The sequence below is a fragment of the Eulemur rufifrons genome, chromosome 16 (assembly GCF_041146395.1).
Source record: "Eulemur rufifrons isolate Redbay chromosome 16, OSU_ERuf_1, whole genome shotgun sequence".
Classification (NCBI taxonomy): Eukaryota; Metazoa; Chordata; class Mammalia; order Primates; family Lemuridae; genus Eulemur; species Eulemur rufifrons.
In genome coordinates, this window is record NC_090998.1 from 54,039,724 (window position 1) to 54,062,036 (window position 22,313).

General features: G+C 36.1%; 1 protein-coding gene across 2 annotated transcripts in view; it reads left to right on the plus strand.

Moving 5' to 3' along the window:
• The window catches only part of RAB3IP (RAB3A interacting protein), a 50,366-nt gene extending 36,271 nt beyond the window's left edge, over positions 1–14,095 (plus strand). For both annotated transcript variants that reach the window (XM_069489469.1, XM_069489468.1), the window contains exons 5-11: positions 3,922–3,999; positions 4,596–4,799; positions 7,901–8,029; positions 9,367–9,479; positions 11,108–11,207; positions 11,297–11,366; positions 13,599–14,095. In XM_069489469.1, the coding sequence (XP_069345570.1) occupies positions 3,922–3,999; positions 4,596–4,799; positions 7,901–8,029; positions 9,367–9,479; positions 11,108–11,207; positions 11,297–11,366; positions 13,599–13,681 (777 nt within the window). In that variant the 3' untranslated portion in view covers positions 13,682–14,095. The remainder of the gene's footprint in view (positions 1–3,921; positions 4,000–4,595; positions 4,800–7,900; positions 8,030–9,366; positions 9,480–11,107; positions 11,208–11,296; positions 11,367–13,598) is intronic.
• Positions 14,096–22,313: the final 8,218 nt, after the last annotated feature.

Sequence of the window (22,313 nt, forward strand, 5' to 3'; positions counted from 1 at the left end):
GCAAAAACATCAAAAAGAATAAAATACTTAGAATAAACTTAACCAAAGAGGTGAAAGACTTGTACACTGAAAATTATAATACATTGAAGAAGGGAATTAAAGAGACACAGATGAAAAGACATTTGTGTTCATTGACCAAAAGAGTATTGTTAAATGTCTAAACTACCCAAAGGGATCTACAAATACAGTGCAATGTCTATCAAAATTCCAATGGCATTCTTTACAGATACAGAAAAAACAATCCTAAAATTCATCAATCTTGAGCAGAAGAATAAAGCTGGATGCATCACACTTTGTGATTTCAAAGTATATTACAAAGCTACAATAATTAAAACAGTGTGGCATTGGGCACATTTACAGCTCTGGCTTAGGTGACACAAAGGCAACATATGTAACCAAAATGTTTGTACCACCATAATATTCTGAAATTTAAAAAAAGACAAAAGTTAAAAAAGAAAAAGACATATAGACCAATAGAACAGAATAGAGAGCCCAGAAATAAGTCCACGCCTTTACAGTCAATTGATCTCTGATAAGGGTATCAAGAGCACTCAATGAGGATAGAATAGTCTCCTTAATAAATGTGCCAGGAAAATAGTATATCCACATGCAGGTGAATGAAATTGGACCTTATCTCACACCATAAACAAAAATCAACTCAAATTGGATTAAAGACTGTAAGATCTGAAACTATAAAACTCCTAGAAAGAAACAAGGAGAAAGCTTCTTGATATCAGTCTGAGCATTGATTTTTTTTAGATATGGTACCAAAAGCACAGGCAACAAAAGCAAAAATAGACAAGTGGGATTACATCAAACTAAAAAGCTTCTGCACAGCAAGCAATCAACAAAATGAAAAGACAGCCTACTAAATGGGAGAAAATATTTGCAAGCCACATATCTGATAAAGGGTTAATATCCAAAATATGTAAGGAACTCAATAGCAAAATTTCACATCCATTCATGATAAAAACTCTCAACAAAGGTAAAGAGGGCATAGGTATAGAAGGAACCTAATAAAAAGGCAGACCTGAATAGACATTTCTCATAAGAAGACATAGAAATGGCTAGCAGGTATATGAAAAGGTGCTGAGCATCACTGATCATCAGGTCAATGCAAATCACAACACCAATGAAATATCACCTCACACCTGTTAGAATGGCTATTTTCAAACTACAAAAGATAACAAGTGTTGGCAAGGATGTGGAGAAAAGGAACCCTTGTACCCTGTTAGTGGGAATGTAAATTGGTACAACTATTATGGAAAATAGTATGGAGGTGGTTCTTCAAAAAGTTAAAAATAGAACTACCACATGATCCAGCAGTCGTACTTGTGGGTATGCATCCAAAGGAAATAACATCAGTATCTTGATGAGATAGCTGTACTTCCATGTTCATTTCAGCATTACTCACAATAGCCAAAATATGGAAACAACTTAAGTGTCCATAGATGGATGAATGGATAAAGAGTGTGTGTGTGTGTGTGTGTGTGTGTGTGTGTGTATGGATATTTTTCAGCCTTAAGGAAATCCTGCCATTTGTGACAACATGAATGAACCCATTATGTTAAGTGAAATAAGCCAGATATGGAAAGACAAATGCTGCATGATCTTGTTTACATATGGAATCTAAAAGAGTTGAATTCATAGAAGCACAGAGTAGATTGGTGGTTTCTAGGGGTTCGGAGGTGGGAGAAATGGGAGATGTTGGTCAATGGTACGAAGTTTCAGTTATGCAAGATGAATAAATTCTGAAGATCTAATGTATAGCACATTGACCATATTGTATACTTGAAATTTGCTGAGGAAATAGATCTTAAGTGTTCTTACCACTACCATCACCACCACCACCACAAAAAAAGTAACTATGAGGTGATGGATATGTTAAAAGAACATAAAGAAAATTATATGAAATGCATATTTCAGTGTTTATAAATTTTTATAGAAACAGCCACATTCATTTGTTTATGTGTATTGTTTATAGCTGCTTTCACACTGCAACAGCAGAGTTGAGTAGTTGCAACAGAGACTATATATGGCCCTCAAATCCAAAAATACATACTATTTGGCTCTTTACAGAAAAAGTTTGCTGACTCCTGGTATAGAAGACACTTGTATCATTTTCAGCTTCAGAAGAACAGAGTGATGGAAACATTTTCAAACTTTTTTTGAATCTGCCTTTTGATGTCTTCTATCAGTTTGTCAAAATCCTATGCGTTATCTTCTTAGATATTGCTTCTGCCCCAGTCTAGCTCTCTTCTTTCTCTTTGGGACTCCAATTATAGTATGTGCATGCTAAACCTTTTCACTGTATCTCTTATATCTCTAGTGGAAGAGTCACCTAAAACCCCACCTCACTTTTCTGGATTTATTTCTCCTGGATCTTGGCCCTTAATTCTTCACTATTTTGGTAGCTCTCATTCCTTTAAGCACGTTAAAAAAAATACTAGTCCAGCTTTTCTAATGGTTCTCCATTGGAAGTTTGGTCCAATTGCATAGTCCACTATTAATGAAAGCAGAACTCATTTCCAAATGGTTAAACAAGCATCCTTTCTATAGTATGAGTTACTTTTGCATTTATAGTTAAAATGTTAGTTACCTTGAAAGATTAGATTAGATATGTTTATTATTTAAAAAATATCTGCCAAGTAGTCTTTTGTTGACCGTCACTTATCCCGGAAAAATTCAGCAAATATTTGTTATTTTTAAAAGGACTCATTATTAGATATTATTAGTTTAACTCATTATTAGATTTGACAGCTCTTAAGGACTTTGCCAAGATAACCAGCATAATGGCATATGGAATATTTTAATGGTTAATTTTAACTGCAATTCATTAGAATACTATAAGAGCAAATGAACAAATGGGAAACAAACTGTCAAATTCTGATCTAGTGAACTTCCACTCTTTCACTCTACCACTAGTTGACAGACTTAGTGAGGGTGCCATTGTCAAATTATTTGTTAAACATTTTTGAAGCTCATTTCCTTCCTTTCTTCCCTCCAATAAAGTGTAAATTAAAGTTCTAATGTCTTGGGATTATCTCAAGAATCCTCTAGTCCATTCTTAATCTTTTATAGGGATTAAGATTATACAGCAGCATCATTTTTTAAAAATACAAGATCATGTCACTTTCTTCCTTAAAATATAAGGTAAGGTTTCATATTGTACTTAGAATGAAATCCACAATTCTTACCCTAATAACTTTATTTGATTATTGGAATGTACTCAGAATGTAAGCTCCTTACGAGCCATAGACCTTATCTTTTTCTCACTGTATAATCAGCACCAAGTACAGTACCTCACAAAGAGATGTCATGAATAAATGTTTGGTGAGTAGAAGGGAATTAAATACCTAGAATCTCACGTTTGTGTTAGTAAAAAATTGAGACCCTATTAAAGGTAAATTGGTTTCTTTTTAAGATTGCTCTGTACAAAATTGTCACTTAATGCTTTGTGAATGTTTTTATTATATGCCTGTCATTCCTGTAAACTGCAACGTTATTGACATGTTAATATTTTTACTTGTCCCTCTGTGCCTTCGCTATGTCTAATAATATGAATACATAGTGACCAAATTACAAAAACCTAATTGCAGAGGAAGTTGGCTTTGACATGTGGGTCATTGTCTATTTTCCTTCATCACAATTACAATCCTTACACAAGCATTGATCAGAATGAACGAACTCAATTTGGCTGCCTCACTGATAATAGGTACTAAAAGAAGGTACCTATTCCTAATTTCTAATAGTTTGTCTATCTGTTGTCAACTGCTATTTCTGTAGTTGACATCAAATACTTATTTTCAGTCTAACTTTTGGTAGTATAGCTTTGATTTAATCATTGATACTTGGTGAAAGATTTTTGAAAATAAATGCTAAATATTTTGTTTCCATAATTTGAGTTGTTCACTTTTTCAGGAAGCTCATAAAATGGTGAGAGAAGCAAATGTCAAGCAAGCAACAGCAGAAAAACAGCTAAAAGAAGCACAAGGAAAAGTAAGTTTTTGCTGCTTTTACTAGTATAAAATTTAAAGAAATTAGTGGTTACTGTTTTAAAAACACCTTCACATCTGTTGGATTTTGTTCTGATGTAACCGTACTATTTATTTTAGATTTGGAAACTACAGAAAAATATAAAGAAAATAATTGTTTTATATTAGAACCAATTATTTTAAAGCCTGTAAATCATGTGTTATCAAAAGGATTATATAATCACATTTTAAAGTTAATATTTATTTTATTAATTCACTGAGAGAAGCCACCTAAATGTGACTAGATTTTACTATTTAAGAGTGAGCTATTGTAACTAATCATAAACTTATATTTTGAAGATTTAAAAAATTCACATAAATCTTAGATATTTTAATAATTTTAAGAATTTCATTTGACATTGTGAATAGTAGCAGAATCTAAATTCTATGGAAACATCAAAAAACTTGATTTTCACTTTCTCTTTATTACTCAACAGGAAATACAAGTTAAAATTTTTCCCCATCTTTGAAAGTGTTTTGAAAAAATTGCTAACATTTAGCTATTTCTGTCATGTCTGTAATAAAATATAGTATATATGACTATGTTGATTTATTTTCTAGATTGATGTACTTCAAGCTGAAGTAGCTGCATTGAAGACACTTGTATTATCCAGTTCTCCAACATCACCTATGCAAGAGCCTCTGCCAGGTGGAAAGACACCTTTTAAAAAGGGGCACACGAGAAATAAAAGCACAAGCAGTGCTATGAGTGGCAGTCATCAGGACCTCAGTGTGATACAGCCAATTGTAAAAGACAGCAAAGAGGTAACTCGTCAAGGACTGTCCCCTCTGACTCTGTTGATACTTGTTAATTCTCATCACTGAGGTGTCAGTTATCATTTTTACCAGCAAAATTTTTAGTACAAAATATGTGATGTTAAGATGGGGGAGGCTTTGTCTAGAGCTGGCTACTTTCAGGGATTCTTCAGTTCCATTCTCTACCTGGCTGACCTTGGAGTACCTGCTGGAAACTTGGTAAGTTTGTTAATCTCGGTATTTCATTAAGGGAGCAAACTGTCAGTAGTTGTATAAAGGAGAGTGAGTGGCTTTAATGACCTGCATAATCAAAATTTATTGCTAGAGTGTTCTTACAAAATATGAATATAAGAAATGAGCGAAGATAAGGTGATTTTCTTGAAGATTGGTGCATTGCTTTTATTTAAATTCTGGCAGAAGCAGAATTTTATATCAGTAAAGGAGTCCTAGAGTTAATTCTGATAATTAAGCAACAAAACATAGAAATAATAGTAGGTTTATCATTTTAAAAGATGACTGAGACAATGTATAAATATTTTGAGCTCTTTAGAATAAAAATTGTATAATTATAAAATGTTTTTTTTATTGTTTGGTTTAATCATTTAATTCATTTCCAAGGGGATTGATTAATAATTCATGGAGCACTAATCTCCTGTTTTTTTCTTTTTTCTTTTTCCTTTTTTTTTGGAGACAGAGTCTCACTCTGTCACCCTGGCTAGAGTGCAGTGGCATCATCATAGCTTGTTGCAACCTCAAACTCCTGGGTTCAAACGATCATCCTGTCTCAGCCTCCTGAGTAGCTGAGACTACAGGCATGCATCACCACGCATGGCTAATTTTTCTTATTTTTTGTAGAGATGGGGGGTCTTACTCTTGCTCAGGCTGGTCTCAAACTCCTGACCTCAAGCAATCCTCCCACCTTGGCCTCCCAGAGTGCGATGTTTACAGGTGTGAGCCACTGCGCTGGGCCTCCTGTTTTTTCTTAAAAGCTATATTTTACATTGTTGAATTCAAGTTTATCGTTAATCTTGAAGAAGCTGTGTGAACTTGTTAAATTTTGCGTGGAAGGCAGGAGTTTATTAAATTGAATAATCAGTGTTACCTATTTTAATTGAATTGCATTTTGATTAGTTATTAATAAAAAAGATGCTAGTGAGAGAGAAGTTTCAGTACTTGGTCAAATCTGAACGTAACAAAATCTAAAATTCATACTGGTTTCTGTTAACTATTTAGGAAACTTTTAGTCATAACTTTAATTCTAATTTCTTTGAATTTAAATAGCATTTTAAATTGCTTGTAGAACTTGTATTTTTGCTATTGTTTCTCACTCATTATATATAAATATGTATTTTTTTCCTGTTGCTTACACTAAAAAAGTTTTAATGTTTTTCTCATGGAACATTTTAAAGGTTCATTTTTAGTTTTTGAAATCCCTTAAAGTATGAATAGGGAGCTTATTAACTTTAAAATAATAACCTTTTGCTTTCCAGGTATATCTTATAGTCTGATGTTTCATGAGAAACTTGTCAAAAAGTCTTATTAGACAAAGGAAACACACAAATTTGACCTGTGTTAGTCTTACAAAAGGATATAACAATCTGAAAGAAAGTGAAGCATGTTCATGTTTTTGTAGAAAATGTGATGGGGCACTCAGTCATGACATTAGCAACATTATATTTTCTGTACATTTTTAAAACATTACATGCTTGCATACAGACACACATGTGCAATCAAGGCTTTGAGATCAAGCCACTTAGATTTAAATTTACTTGCTTTATAAACTTGAGCAAGTTACAGAAGGGAATCATAATATCTATCTTACACAGTTGTGAAGATTAAATGTTTATAAAATGCTTACCATATATAGTTCCTGGCAGAGTCAGCTCTTAATAAACGGCTTAAATTACTGCCTTTAAACTGAATCTTTCCTTACAATACCGCTTACCTACTTTGGGGTTTATGTCCATTTTCTCAGTAAACTTTACCAAGAAAATGAATTTGAAAATTTAAGTATTGCTTATCTACTAATATTATTTATCCTTTTGGCTTTAGCTTTGATTCAAGGAATTTATGAATTGGGAAGGGAAAAAAAAACCTCACACTGAGATTGCCATTATACACTTTAAAAGAAAGTATATAGGGAAGCTTGGATACACTCAGCCTTTTGTTACTTTCACGTAGACTACCTGCACATCTGATTAAGCTATCCCAGGGGCAGGCCGTAGCTGTGGTCAGTGCGTCATTCAGTGGACAAGAGTAGCTTGGAGCTGTAGGAGGACAAGGGAGACTGCTCTGTGTTTGGGTGGCTGATGGAGGTTCATCTTTGTATTCCAGCAGATGGCATTGAGCTAGGCTGAGGGAATCTAAGGATCCGTAGGGAGGAATACTTAGGGAAACTTTATCAGGGCAGAGGGAATGGGAGGGACAATTGGAGGAGTGAATGAGAAGGTGGGTGCCAGTGGTAAATTATTTTTGATACCTCATATGGTAGTTACTTGATGCCCAAAATATGCCAAAATATCTAAATAAATGTTATATTTTATAATAGTTGATGTAGGACGCTGTATGTATGCTTCTTTTAATCTTGTTGCTTATACAATAGACATTTTTTTGTCAGTTCTTTTGGGACTGCCTTCAGGTAATAGCAGAACAACTCCTGTCATTTTTTTTTTAATCCCAAATTAGGTTTTACAATTTAGTCTCAGTTTATTCAAACACTTTATTTAATTAACTTGGCTCCAGATTACTTTCTGATTATTTTCAGAAAAGACTTGTCATTTTTTTATATCCAGAACAGTTTGCACCTGTGTCTTAAGAGGAGCTCCAACATTTTGAGGGGGCCAGGGGTTGCAGGTGAGGATAATGGGTAGCAACATTAGACAAGATAGTAGATACATTGAAAAGGTCCAGTTAGCCATTTGGGAGTCATTTCTTTTAAAAGAAAAATTGCTACTATGTATTATAACTAACGAAGAACAGTTCAATTTATTGTTTTTAAATGAACATTTTTTTTCAGTAATATTTCAATTAGGTTTTGGTTTTATAAAGTGGTTTTATGTTTGTACTTTTAAACAAGTTTTTTTTGTGTTTTCTTTTGGTTTGTTTGCTAGGCTGATTTATCTCTGTATAATGAATTCAGATCTTGGAAGGATGAGCCCACAATGGACAGAACATGTCCTTTCTTAGACAAAATCTATCAGGAAGATATCTTTCCATGTTTAACATTCTCAAAAAGTGAGGTAATTTTTTTTTCATTTTAATAGGAATGCATTATAGTTGTTTATGTGCTTTTTACTAAATCATTACATATTTTTCAGTATGTCTTGCCTAAATAAGTTATTATAAAATGTCATATTTTACCATTTCTCCATTCCATATTAGGATCATATTAATTTCTTGGTATTCAGTTACTGAACATCTTTCCTTATTTGAGCAGAGAGTCATTTGCACAAAAATGTGTATTGCATTGGAGTGAAGTATTAAACATGTACAGGGGATAGGGTTTATTTCTTGATTCCTAGTCCAAGGTTCAGTGTAAGGGAAGTTCTGTATTCTGTTAAAGACGTTTGTTGGGTTTATCTATACATGATAAAAAATTATATTTAGTTTCTTTATCTTTAAAAGAGGAAAAATAATTCTTTCTTGTCTATGCCACAGGGTTGTTAAGAGTATAAAATGAAGTGGATTAGTAGACAGAAAAACTTAGAACAATTTTAGGGCACTATATAAAGTCATTGCAACACTGCACTCCAGCCTGGGTGACAGAGGGAGACCCTGTGTCTAAAAAAAAAAAAAAAAAATTTAAAGTCACAATTTAAATTTGTTCTTACATGTGAAAGGTTTGTCTACAAATGTTCTGTTAATTAATGCTTAAGAAATTTTACTATTAAGAATCTTATGTTAAGTCTTTCAAGTATTTAATTATACCATTGCTTATAAGGAGAAGTTAAGATGAACATTATAATGCTTTTGATATGAATATGTGTTGTGCATTGTGGCTTTGTACCTGGTTTCAGGTAGGCCATTCAGTAATAGTAATCTTGCCAGACTGCAGAAGTTTGCCTGTTTTCATCTGTTATCAGTTGCTGCATTCCCCTTCTGGGCATATAATATTTGATAATTCCGTTAATTCTTTTGTAGACTCACTTTTGTGCACCTAAATAAAAGTTTAGAAAATATATAGTTATAATTAGTATATATTGCTGTTATAAATGACCAATATTAAAAAATATTGCATAAATTTGGTAGAATAAAGCATTAGGATATTCATTTTGAAGTGCCATTATCAATAGATGTTAATTGTGGGTAAGGAGTGAACAGACATCGGAATTAATGCCTTTAATCCTCTTCCAGATAATGAGAAAAGTTATTTCACTCTAACTGAATTGCCTTTCATAACAGTGTTTGAATTATAAAAGAAATCAAACCAAGATTACATGATTTCTTCCTTTTTCATTGGACACGGCCATGCTAATGGAACTTGGGGGAAGAATAATTTATAAATTAGTTTACAGTAGAATATAATTTTGATGTTTTTCTGCTAGCATGGCATCTAATACTTTTTATTCTTTTAAAGTTGGCTTCAGCTGTTCTGGAGGCCGTGGAAAACAATACTCTAAGCATTGAACCAGTGGGATTACAACCTATTCGATTTGTGAAAGCTTCTGCAGTTGAATGTGGAGGACCAAAGTAGGTTTCCACATCCGTGACTTATGGAAGATTCTGAGTTTTTGAAATTTTATATGTTGCAGTTACTTAGTTTTTCTAGTTTAAAATCTCTTCATATTGCTATTTAGAGTGTGTGCAGCCCAAAGACAAATCCTCAGTGTTGGATATAGCATTCCAAATTTAGCATCAAAGGAGAACCCTTTTAATTACAAAAAGTGTGCATACATGATAGGAATCCAAGTAGACAAGAGATTCAGAACATGTTTTTTTTAGCTCCATATGATGACCCATTAGTGGATCATGAAATCAGTTTAGTGGTCATAAGCTGAATTTTTGTTTATTATCCATATATGTATAGCCATGTAAACTGAATTTCTGTGTAAGATATTTCTTTCTGAGGGTTGTCATCAAAAATAGTTTGAGGAGATGCTGAGTTAGACCAAGTCTTATGAAGCATGAGAACAGGGTACCCAGAAGACCTGGCTGGTCTTCTCCTTTCATATTATTATTATAAAGGAGTCTCACTTTGATAAGTAATCAGTTCTGCCTTTCATATGTGAGAGGTATTTGGGAATTTGGGAATAAATCTTCAGAGGTAAGACTCCCACATTTCATAGGAGGGCAGGCCTTTTTCCATCCAGTCAGTCCTATGAGGAGAAAAGACTGAACTCAACAGTACCTAAAACCTCTGGCAAAGGTGAAGGTTTTGCCTAAAACCGTGCCTTGGCTTCTGTTTAAAAAGTGACTTGGGGCCTGGGTGCAGTGGCTCATGCCTGTAATCCCAGCACTTTGGGAGGCTGAGGTGGGAGGATCACATGAGGCCAGGAGTTTGAGACCAGCCTGGGCAACATAGTGAGACTCTCTGTCTCTACAAAAAATTTAAACATTAGCTAGGCATGGTGGTGTGCACCTATAATCCCGGAGGCAGAAGGATTGCTTGACCCCAGGAGTTTGAGGTTGCAGTGAGCTAGGAACATACCAGCCTGGGTGACAGAGTGAGACTTATCTCAAAAAAAAAAAAAAAAAAAGACTTGGAAAGCTTATGAAGAAGCTACTTATTAAGTGGTTAACAGCCAGATCAATATGGGGACTGGAAAGCCAGAGAGAGAGATCATAGAAAGCAATAATTGACTCCTGTTAGGGTTATTTAGAAGCCAGAACAGGAAAAGGCTGGTTGAGATTAACTAAATAAATAGGTGTGTATAAAAGCCTCTTGTGGGAGTTGTGTGGTTCTTCCTGCTTCCTGTTATGCATAGTACATTCCCAGCAAAATTATAGAATATTGGTATTTCAGTGACTGTAGGTGACTGTTTGTGGAGGTTACCTAGTCATATATTTGCTTTATGAGCCACGCATGCACCTCACTCTTCTGTGTGACACCTGTAGGACAGTGGCCTCAGAATTTTAGGGAAAGGATTTCCAATTTTAAATTCTACAAACACCCAAGTGGTTTTATCCTGATCCTTCAACCCTAAAAATGGAGAATTAAATCAATGATAGCAGTTTTCATACCTTTTAGGTCTATGTAAAGCGAACCCAAGTGGGTTCTGCAATATTTTATCTTAATTGAATTAATAGACAACTTGTATAGAAGGTAGGGGCAAATGCTTTTAATTTAAAAAAAACTAAAATTTATCATTATTTCACAGAAAATGTGCTCTCACTGGCCAGAGTAAATCCTGTAAACACAGAATTAAATTAGGGGACTCAAGCAACTATTATTATATTTCTCCTTTTTGCAGATACAGGGTAAGTGACTTAATCATGAGTTTTAATAAAGCTTGCATTGATTTGAGACATTTAACTATTCATGACTTTTGTTTTTCCTTTTGGTCTAGATCACTTCTGTATGTAACTTTTTTACATACATTCGATATATTCAGCAGGGACTCGTGAAACAACAGGATGGTGAGTGTTCTTAATTTATTGTAAATATTTACATAAAAGTTCAGCAAAAAGTATAGGACATGTAGTAATGGTCCAATAAACATTGATACATTTGTATAGACTTCCTTTTGTAATTCTAATAAAATGTGTAGAGAATTTGAGGACAAATGTTTCTTTTAAAAAATGTTGTATTTAACCCTTTTATTTGCCTCATTTTACCCTTAATTTTGAATTTTAAGCAGGACCAATTTTAACTCGTATGGGGCATATGATAAACCAGACAGTAAATGTGAGGAGAGTACAAAGCTCATTGAATTTACTCCTTAAGAGATGAAAATGAGCAAACTCTAGAAGTGGTCAGATTTATTTTAATTGATGGAAACCATGAAGGAGCTAACAATAAGTTTTTGGTGTATTTTCTACTTTCACATGTGAATTAATAAAACAGTCATGAGGATAATTTGGAATGGAATAAATATCACTGTATTCTAAATCACCAGGAATGTGCAGATGACATGTCCTGGAGAGCCAACCTCATGCAAGTGTGTTAATATTTTTAATACAGTTTTGTGTGGTTTTACAGTTGAATGTCTTAAATATCAGGCATAAAACCTAATATGGCCTGACAGCTCCAAAGCAGCATTTCTTGAGTACACGTGATTGTTTTAAAACAGAAATAGCAGGTGCTGGGCTAGGGACAAGTCTGTGCCAGTTTCGTATTTGAAGCTGTGCGAAATTTTCCTGGTTATATTTTTTTACTCACCGAAAATATTCTTTGTGCTTAAAATCTATTAGAAGCCTACCATCTTTCAGTCAGTAAACCAGTGAATCTTAATTCTATCGGAAAAGTAGTCATACTGATAAAAACTTAGTTTAGCCTTTCTCAAGCTCTGGTATGTTACAAACAGTCATATTTATTTAGAATCCTATATAATTGGATTTTAATGCCTAAAAGAATAGGGATGAAACCTGTCTCTAATTTATGTTGAGTTTTAAAAGACTGGATCACATAAAAGTAGTCTTTAAACTGTGTAATACTTTTTGTGACTTTAATAAAATTGAAATCTTTTTGAACACCTGTTAGTGGTTAATATGGTTTAAACTGAAGAACTGATGATTTATGTTAAGTTAAATTGTCAAGCATGTTTTTCTCCTTGTTAAAAAGTTTGTAGGGAAGCCTGAAAAATAACTTACTTTATGGAACTAGGAAGAAAGTGTCGTGAAGCGGTGGTGAGGGTGATGGTAATAGAAGTGGTATCTTCTCTGGTTTCTATCACTCTTCCACTTCACAGTATTGAGTATACATTATATACTGTGTAGGTTTGTAGTAAAAAAGCATTATTAATTTTAAAATCTGTTTATTGTATATGCCTTGTGCCAAAAAGGATTTAGGACAGCTAAATCTAAAGCAGGATTTTTAACCTTGAAACTATTGATATTTTGAGCTGGATGCTTTCTTTGTGGTAGGGGCTGTCTTACGCACTGTGGGATGTTTAACAGCATCCTGGCCGTTACCCATTAGATGTCAGTAGCAACCCCCAGATGTGACAGTGAAAATGTTTCCAGACATTGCCAAATTCCTGGGGGGCAAATATCTCCTGGTTGAGAACTGATCTAAATGAATCTAATCTGATCATAAATTAAATGAAGACCTTTTATTATCTGAAGTATAGAGCTAGCTTTTTTCACTTAGAGTGGGAGCTTACAAAAGTATAGATAATTGTAATTTATAGATCCACTACATTTATTTTTATTGAGCCATACATAAAAACCTTTCCATGTTATTACAAAGAATATTGAGTTTTCTGGATTGTCTCTTGGTTTCTTGTTCTCGCTCTGCTAGTGTTAGTGAAGAGTAAAATGGCCAAGTATAAAGCAAACTAGAGCAAGAAGCTTCGTAAGTTAGGTGATAACTCTTGAATACTGAGCATTGAGTATACTCGCTTCTAAAAGCAACAACATTGCCATTTACTCAGGACACTGAAATGTCTACCTTTTTTGGGCTAAAATGATATTTTTTGATATATCTAACAAATAATTTTGACAAAACTGGTAAACTTGCTTATTCATTGATAAAACTGGGATCCTCACAAGTACATGGAAGAGTGTATATGAAATATCAAAAGAATGGGCATTAGGTACATCATTAGGAAATGCCTAACTGGAATCAGTTAATCTTAAAATTTTAGCAAAATATTAAAAGTAAGATGGTATTTTATGATATGAATGTCTTTCTCTTTTCTGTTTGTATAGTTGATCAGATGTTTTGGGAAGTTATGCAGTTGAGGAAAGAGATGTCATTGGCAAAGCTGGGCTATTTCAAAGAGGAACTCTGATGCTCTGCGTGGGACCATGCATGAACCTCCCTGAATAACTGAAACATAGCTGAATATTTTTATGGTTACTGGATATTTATTTCCAAGGAGTGGGCCCAAGACTTTACCCCTTTTGGAAATTACTCTAAGAAGTACTATGATTTCTTTTAAACTGACTTAACACTGTGTTTGCTTATTCTTTAGTTGAACACACTATTGAGAATTACAGGTGTACTAGTGATTGTAATTTATAGTTGCAAAAAGAAAACAAAATAAATAAATGTTAGATTGAATGTGTGTGTGTGTTTTCTAGCTCTGAGGTGGCATTTAGGGGCAGCAGAATGTATTAAATAGTAATTTTCAAACTGCACAGCAACTTCCTTGTAAGAGGCAGGGAAGAAGGGCTGGGTGGACAGGACTCAACTTCCGTGCTCTCCACCACTAGAATTGTTCCATTTTGTCTGTTTTATATATTGGGCTTCAAAAAAGATTTTATTTGAAGAAAGAGTGCTGCTAAAAAGTTTGAAAGTTAATGGTTTAATCATTGTGTTACTTGTAATTTAAAGAATCCCTTCATTATGGTGATTTGTTAAGTATAACAGAGAGAAGACAGTCACAGTTTATCCCAGGGATGTATTCTTGAATATCGTGATGCAACGTATTGAGCACTACAATGGCACTGGAGGGATATAAAGATAAGTGAGTTTGATATGTGTCAAGGAGATTCGAAAGGATGTGGATTGAAAGAATGGTGTACACTGATAATAGAACCACTTGATCTGTAAGTTCCAAATTGTAAAACTGACTCATGGGGAGAAACTGTTTTTTTTTTTTGTTTTTTTTTTTTTTTTTGAGACAGAGTCTCACTCTGTTGCCCAGGCTAGAGTGAGTGCCGTGGCGTCAGCCTAGCTCACAGCAACCTCAAACTCCTGAGCTTAAGCGATCCTCCTGTCTCAGCCTCCCGAGTAGCTGGGACTACAGGCATGCACCACCATGCCCGGCTAATTTTTTCTATATATATTTTTAGCTGTCCATATAATTTCTTTCTATTCTTAGTAGAGATGGGGTCTCGCTCTTGCTCAGGCTGGTCTCGAACTCCTGAGCTCAAACGATCCACCCACCTCGGCCTCCCAGAGTGCTAGGATTACAGGCGTGAGCCACCGCACCCGGCCGGAGAAACTGTTTTTAAATTTTAAATTTCAAAGTATTACGAGGGTACAGATGTTTTTGGTTAATGTGGATCGCTTTTGTAATGCTTGAGTCAGGGTTGTAAGTATGCTTGTCACCCAGATGGTGTTCACTGTACCCATTAGGTAGGTTTTTGCCCAGCCCCTCCTCCCCCCTTCCCCCTGTTTGATATCCATTGTGTTATACTGGGGAGAAACTATTTATTAAAATGATTTGTAAAAGCAAAGAGGTTCATGGTAGAAATGTGTATAGAAAAACAAAAAGAGGAAATGAGAAACCATTTCAATATCTTCATCTAGAGAAAGCTACTATTAATATTTTTGGAGAATAGCCTTTCAGCTTTAAGATATTTTCTACCTATATATGCATATTTCTGAAACAAAAAGACTTTCTTGCTTTTTTTGAAAATAGTTTTTCCCTTGCTGATAAACCCACACATCCTTACCACTGTATGTTGATTATGGAATTTTAACATAATTTAACTAATTGTGTTTGGAGATTGGGTTATTTTCAATATTTTTTCATACTGTAATGCTGTGATGAGTATCCTTATGTGTACTTCTTTGAACATTGTTGGGTTATTTCTTAGAAGTAAAATTGTTGAGCCATGTACATGTATTTTGCAATGTTTGATCTGCATTGCTAGGTTGACCTCTAGAAAAGTTGAATCAATTATATTGACAGCAGCACTATATGAGAGAGCTGGTTTTCTGAGGATGACTTTTTCATTCCTGTTCAGAGGTTTGGTCAACCTTACCTGTAGAATTCTCATCCCTGAAGCTGGATGGGAGCCCACAGACAAAAGGACATTTGAATATGGTATGGTAAAAACCGTCAGTACTATGCCCAGCTCAAGAATCTGAAATTGAACATGAAAAAAAGTTTGAATCTGGAATTTAATGTCCTGGTAAAGTTATCCTAATGTGAGGGCATGATAAAAATATTCTCAAGACTTTAGAAGATTTTCCACACAAAGAAACAAATTAAAAATACTTTTAGAGGCCGGGCGCGGTGGCTCACGCCTGTAATCCTAGCACTCTGGGAGGCCGAGGCGGGTGGATCGCTCGAGGTCAGGAGTTCGAGACCAGCCTGAGCAAGAGTGAGACCCCGTCTCTACTAAAAATAGAAAGAAATTATATGGACAACTAAAATATATATATACAAAAAATTAGCCGGGCATGGTGGTGCATGCCTGTAGTCCCAGCTACTCGGGAGGCTGAGGCAGGAGGATCGCTTGAGCCCAGGAGTTTGAGGTTGCTGTGAGCTAGGCTGAAGCCACGGCACTCACTCTAGCCTGGGCAACAGAGTGAGACTCTGTCTCAAAAAAAAAAAAAAAAAAAAAAAAAAAAAAATACTTTTAGAGAAAGTATTAAAAAAGGGAAACAAATCCAGGAGATAACTGAGATTTGAAAGAAAGATGGCCATAGACTTAGGGAAAGTTTGTTGATGACCTAAAGTTAAAATTAGGACTAAAGACAATCAAGAACAGAGTGTACATCCATAATAATCCAGAACTAAAATTCTTTACAGTGCCAACACAATGGCAGTGGGCAGAGACCAGAGAGCATGAGGATATGTTAGAGTTCGTATTGTTAGAGGGAAAATAGAGATATTTATTAAAAGTGAGACATACAAAAAGAATGACCAAATAGAACAATAGTGTGACTCGGAAATAAAAAAGGTGAAATGGTGTAAGATGACAAGATAGACTCATCAGTTTATTTTGTGAAAATATAGTCAAATTGGATTAAAAATGTATTTATACGTAAAGCATAAAGTCATGGAAAGTTTGAAAATGAAAGAAAGAAAAAAGATATCAGGAAAATATCAGAAGGAAACTAGTGCGGATTAAGACAAAAAGCATTAGCGATTATTGATAAAGGGCTGATAACAAAAATCTATATAGAACTTAAGAAAATCAACAAGAAGAAAATTAAACAACCCTATCAATAAATGGGCAAAGGACATGAACAGAAACTTTTCAAAGGAAGACAGACTAATGGCCAGCAAACATAAAAAAGTGCTCAACATCTCTAATCATAAGGGAAATGCAAATCAAAACTACAATGAGGTATTGCCTAACTCCAGTGAGAATGGCCCTTATCAAAAAGTCCCAAAATAATAAATGCTGGTGTGGATGTGGAGAGATTGGAACACTCTTACACTGCTGGTGGGACTGCAAATTAGTACAAACACTGTGGAAAGTAATTTGGAGATAACCTCCAAGAGCTAAAAATAGAAATACCATTTGATCCAGCAATCCCAGTACTAGCCATCTATCCAAAGGAAAAAAAGACATTCTATAATAAAGACATCTGCACTTGAATGTTTATAGCAGCACAATTCACAATTGCAAAGATGTGGAAACAACCCAAGTGCTTATCAATACATGAGTGGATTAATAAAATGTGATATATGTATACCATGGAATGCTACTCAACTACAAAAAACAGCGCTGATCTAGAACCTCTTAGATTATCCTGGATAGAGATTGAGCCCATCCTTCGAAGTGAGGTATCGCAGGATGGAAAAACATGCACCACATGTACTCCCCATCAAATTGGCACTAACTGACCAACACTGAGGGGTTCACATGGTAGTAATACTCATTTGGTGCCAGTCAGGGTGCGGGGTGGGGGGTAAACCCACAACTAATGGAAGCAGAACGCACTGTATGGGGGAGGGACACACTTGTAGCCCTGGCTCGGGTGGGGCAAACGCATTTCATGTAACCAAAATGTTTGTACCCCCGTAATACCCTGAATAAATGAAAAAAAAATCCCAAATGTGCTATAAAATAAATGCTGAGTAAATAAAAACAAAACAAAAAATTAGGGATTGAGATGGGCACTACATAATGCTAAAAATTGGATTCACTAAGAAGACAGTAAAAAAAATTGAAAATAGAAATAAATTTAAAAATTCTAAAGGCTGAATAATGAATATTAAAACTTACAGGATGCAAAGAAAGTTATGCTTCAAGGTAAATTTTATAACTTTTAAGTCCTTATATTTTTAAAATGAGCTCAGTGTCCAAATAAGGTACATAAGAATAAAATGCAATAAAGATAAAATTGAAGGAGATAAGAGCAGGAATAAATAGAAAACAAGAATCTAACAGACTACAAAGCTATTAGTTGACTCTTTGAAAAGATTAGCAAAATAGACAAAAATTTCTGGCAAGTTTATCATGGAGGAAAAAATAGATAACCAATATTGGGAATGAAAATGAGTATGTCACCACAGATGCTGCAGATATTAAACAGATAAAAATATTATAAACAACATGCCAATAAACTTGAAAATTTAGTCAAAATGGAAAAAATCCTAGAAAAAGTTTTGATTAAGAAGAAACCAGGGCTGGGCGTGATGGCTCACGCCTGTAATCCTAGCACTCTGGGAGGCCGAGGCGGGAGGATCGCTTGAGGTCAGGAGTTTGAGACCAGCCTGAGCAAGAGTAAGACCCCGTCTCTACTAAAAAATAGAAAGAAATTAACTGGACCTAAAAATATATAGAGAAAAAATTAGCCAGGCACGGTGGTGCATGCCTGTAGTCCCAGCTACTCGGGAGGCTGAGGCAGGAGGATTGCTTGAGCCCAGGAGTTTGAGGTTGCTGTGAGGTAGGCTGATGCCACTGCACTCTAGCCCGGGCAACAGAGTGAGACTCTGTCTCAAAAAAAAAAAAAAAAAAAAAAAAAACCAGAAGCCTGAGCAGTACTATTTTTTACTATTAAAAGAAGTTAAAAAGTTTTTCCACAAAGAAAAAGCTAGGCTGTAGTGCACTATGATTGCACCCATGAATAGCCATTACAGTCTAGCCTGGACAATGTAGTGAGACCCTGTCTCTAAATTTTTTTTAAAAAGTAAATACACTAATGAAGAAAAAAATCACGCCTGGAACATTAGTGGTGTATTCTAGAGCAGGCAATATGATTAGCTCAATTATATGCACCTGCATTGCAAAACAAAACAAAGATGGCAAGACTATTGGTGAATTGCATTTGAGAGAGGAAAGGAAAGAAATTAGGTCTGAATCCTAGGCTTTTGGCTTGAGCTATTGTTGCAATTTATTAAGATGAGGAAATTTATGGTGGGGACTAATTTGGATATGTGTGCTACGGAGACAAACATTCACTGTTTGGCACATAAGTGTGAGATGCCCATTAAGCATCAAAGTGGTGGTGTTAAGTAGGTACTAGATATACGAGTCTAAATTCAGTAAGGTCAGGCCAGGAGATAAATTTGGAAGCAGTTAGCCATGGGATCAGATGAGAGCTTTAGGGATACTTTGGAGACAGAAGTACAGTGCTGAGCCCCGAGTTACTGTGACAGAGAAGAAAAAGCCTAAGGAGAAGAAAAGGACTAAGAAGAAAAAGACAGAGAAGAAAAAGACTAAGGAAGAACTCTAGGAATAGCAAGGCAACAGAGAAGGAAGAAATAGTGTGCTGATTATTTTCAGGAGAGGCTGATTAATGGGTACAGGTACACACTTAGCAAAAATAAGACCTGGTGTTCCATAGATCAGCAGGGTGACTACTTAACATTAATCAATCGTACATTTCAAAATAGCTAGAAGAGAATAATTTGAATGTTCCTAGTGTAAAGAAAAGATAAATATTTAAGGTGATGAATATCCCAATTACTCTGATTTGAGCACATGAATATATCAAATTATCACATGTACCCGGAAAATATGTACATGTAATATATATCAATGAAAAATAAAAAAAACTTATGTTCAGGACAGTATTTCTAGACAGAATTTAATTGCCAAGATTACTAATTCTAAAAATGAGGAAGAGTTTAGGACAAGTTTTTTATAAATAGGTTCAGAGCTGGGACGAGAGCCTGGCCTGATGGAGAGACATCTGGATTGGGAGTCGCTCAGGAGACCTGTGTTCTGGTCCTGGCTTGGCTCCCAAAAAACTGGGGGGTCAGGCAGGTCACCACTCCTCTTCCGCCTTCCCAGTGAAGGCTGAATCAAGTGTGTGCCTCATGGTCTCTCCCAGCTCTAAGGCAGGCAGTTCACAGCCTCTGACTAAGCATCTACACTGGAAGAAAGAGATTTGGTTTCTGAACATAGTCTTAGTCCTTGGTCTTAGTCCTCAAAAGAACTTGCGACCACCTGCCTACCTACACTTACCACCAGCACCACCAAATGCATCGTGTGTTTTTGTTCTGTGCATCCAGCCTACAACAGATCTGCTTTTATTCAGAGGCTTTTGTTTTCAAAGGTTTTCTTTGTTGCATTTTTCCCTAGACAAAAATGTTTTTTTCTATAAGACACAATGTTTAAAACAAAAAGAAACGTCCAAAGCAGTATGAATTTGTATTTGTGTTTAATTTTTGTGCTAGGAAATATGTCTTCATTTTGTTCATAGAAAGCAGTACAATTATCATCTCAATAGATAACTAAGTTTCTTGTCTTTGATATGTAGACAGATAAAGACCCAGTAGTGTCTGTAATTTTTGTGTAGAACTAGGAACAGGGAGCTCCCTCCCACTAAATTCATTTGTTCTTTCATTCATTCACATATATTTGAATGTGTGCCAGGTGCTACTTTAGGTGCAGATACAGCATTGAGCGAGACAGGTAGGGTCCCAGTGCTCAGGAAGCTCTCAGTCTAGTGAGAAATGGGCGACCAAGACGAATTCTTTTTTTTTTTTTTTTCATTTGCTATTATCTGTATTTTTGTCCCTGCCACCACCTTCCTCCAAGGGGATGAAGGGCAGAGCCACTACCTGCTTGCACATGGAGGGAGGAAAACATGGAAGGGAGGGGAAAACCCTCCTAATACTGTCTAGCCAGCGTGGGCCTGGCGGTCCTGAGCAGGCAGCGCAGGGTAGGTGTGGACAGCAAGAGAGGCCACATTTCCCCGGACAGGAGCAGTTGGGGAGAGCTTCCTGGAGGAGGCAGAGCCCAGGCTGGATGTGGGGAGAGCTGCAGGGGTTTCCCGGAAGGACAGGGAGGCCATTATCCAAGGTGGCGGAGGGTGGGAATCTGCTGGAGGTTCCCAGGGAAAGCTGCCGACAAGGACAAATTCTAAAGCTCAGGCTAAGGGTTCTACTATAGGTACTTAAAATGGGGAAATGGGCTAGAGAGAGCATGGATGACTACTTCAGATTGGGTGGTCAGAAAGGCTGCATTTTAGGAGGTGATATTTCATGCTGGGCTCCGAAACGGCCCAGTCTTGTGAAGAGGAGAGAGCAGGGAGAGCATTCTACAGCTAGCACAGAGCCCCCAAGGAAGAAACGGACTCGGCATATTTAAAAAATAGACAGGAGTGTAGTTGGTGGTAGGAAGAATGGTAAGAAAAGACTGGAGAGGTAGGCAGGAGGCAGACCAAAGAGATCTTTGTAAGCCATGGTTGGAGATTTAGTTTGCCATGACAGCTCTGGTCACAACTTTGCAGTGTCCTTTGCCAGCTCATTCTCAGCTCTGACTTTAAATACTGGAATCCCCACAGCTTTGCCCAGGCCCCCTTCTCTTTATTTAGATATTCTTTAGACCATTCCATGTACGCCCTTGGTTTTAAAAACTAAATAACAATTGCCTATAACCTACATCCCCAACCCTGGCATATCCCTTACTTGGCTTCAGACTCTTATACCTGTCTGTCTACTTAGTCCCCCACTTGGATTTCGAATGGGCATCACAAACCTAACACAGCCAAACTCTTATCCAGTTGCTCAAGCAAAATTCTAGGGGTCATTCTTGGTTCCTTTCTTTCCATCACCATCACCCCAATCCAATCCATCAGCAAATTCCATCAACTTTCCAAAACATATCTTAAATCCGTCTACTTCCCTCCATGGCCACTGTTACTGTTCCATCCAAGCCATTATCCTTTTTCACCTGGACTCCTGCAATAACCTCTTATCTGGTGTCCTTGCTCCCACTCCTGCCCTCCTACAGTCGCTGACACGGCAGCCAAAGTGATCTTTTTAAAATAAAAATCAGGTAATGTCACTTCCCTGCTTAAAGCCCTGTAGTGGCTTCCCATTGCACTTAGGAAAAACATCCAAACTCAACAGAAAATCTTCATCAAGTTTTCACAGTGGTAGTTGTTAACAGAGAAATAACAATAAAATCAGCTTTAAGAAAATTCATGAAAATTGAAAAAGAGAGAGCGAGACTATACCACAGAAGAGGCACAAACCTTCCAAACTATGGAGAAGAACAGGAACCCTTCCTAAAGGCAGCCTGGCAAGGATGTGCAACTTCAGAAGTAAAGTGGGTGTGAGCGCTAGACCCTGGAGCTGTAGGTCTCAGGGACAGTTTCAAGAGGCAGACAAGGTTCCTGTCACCACATCCCCAACTGTAACCACACCCCACAGCAACTCAGCTTTTATCTATGAGAGTTCTCTAGGAAATGCCAATACCAAAACAAACCCAAACTACAACTCAATTAGATTACTCTTCAGGAGAACGAATCTCCACTGCATCTGTGCAAAATGGGGACAT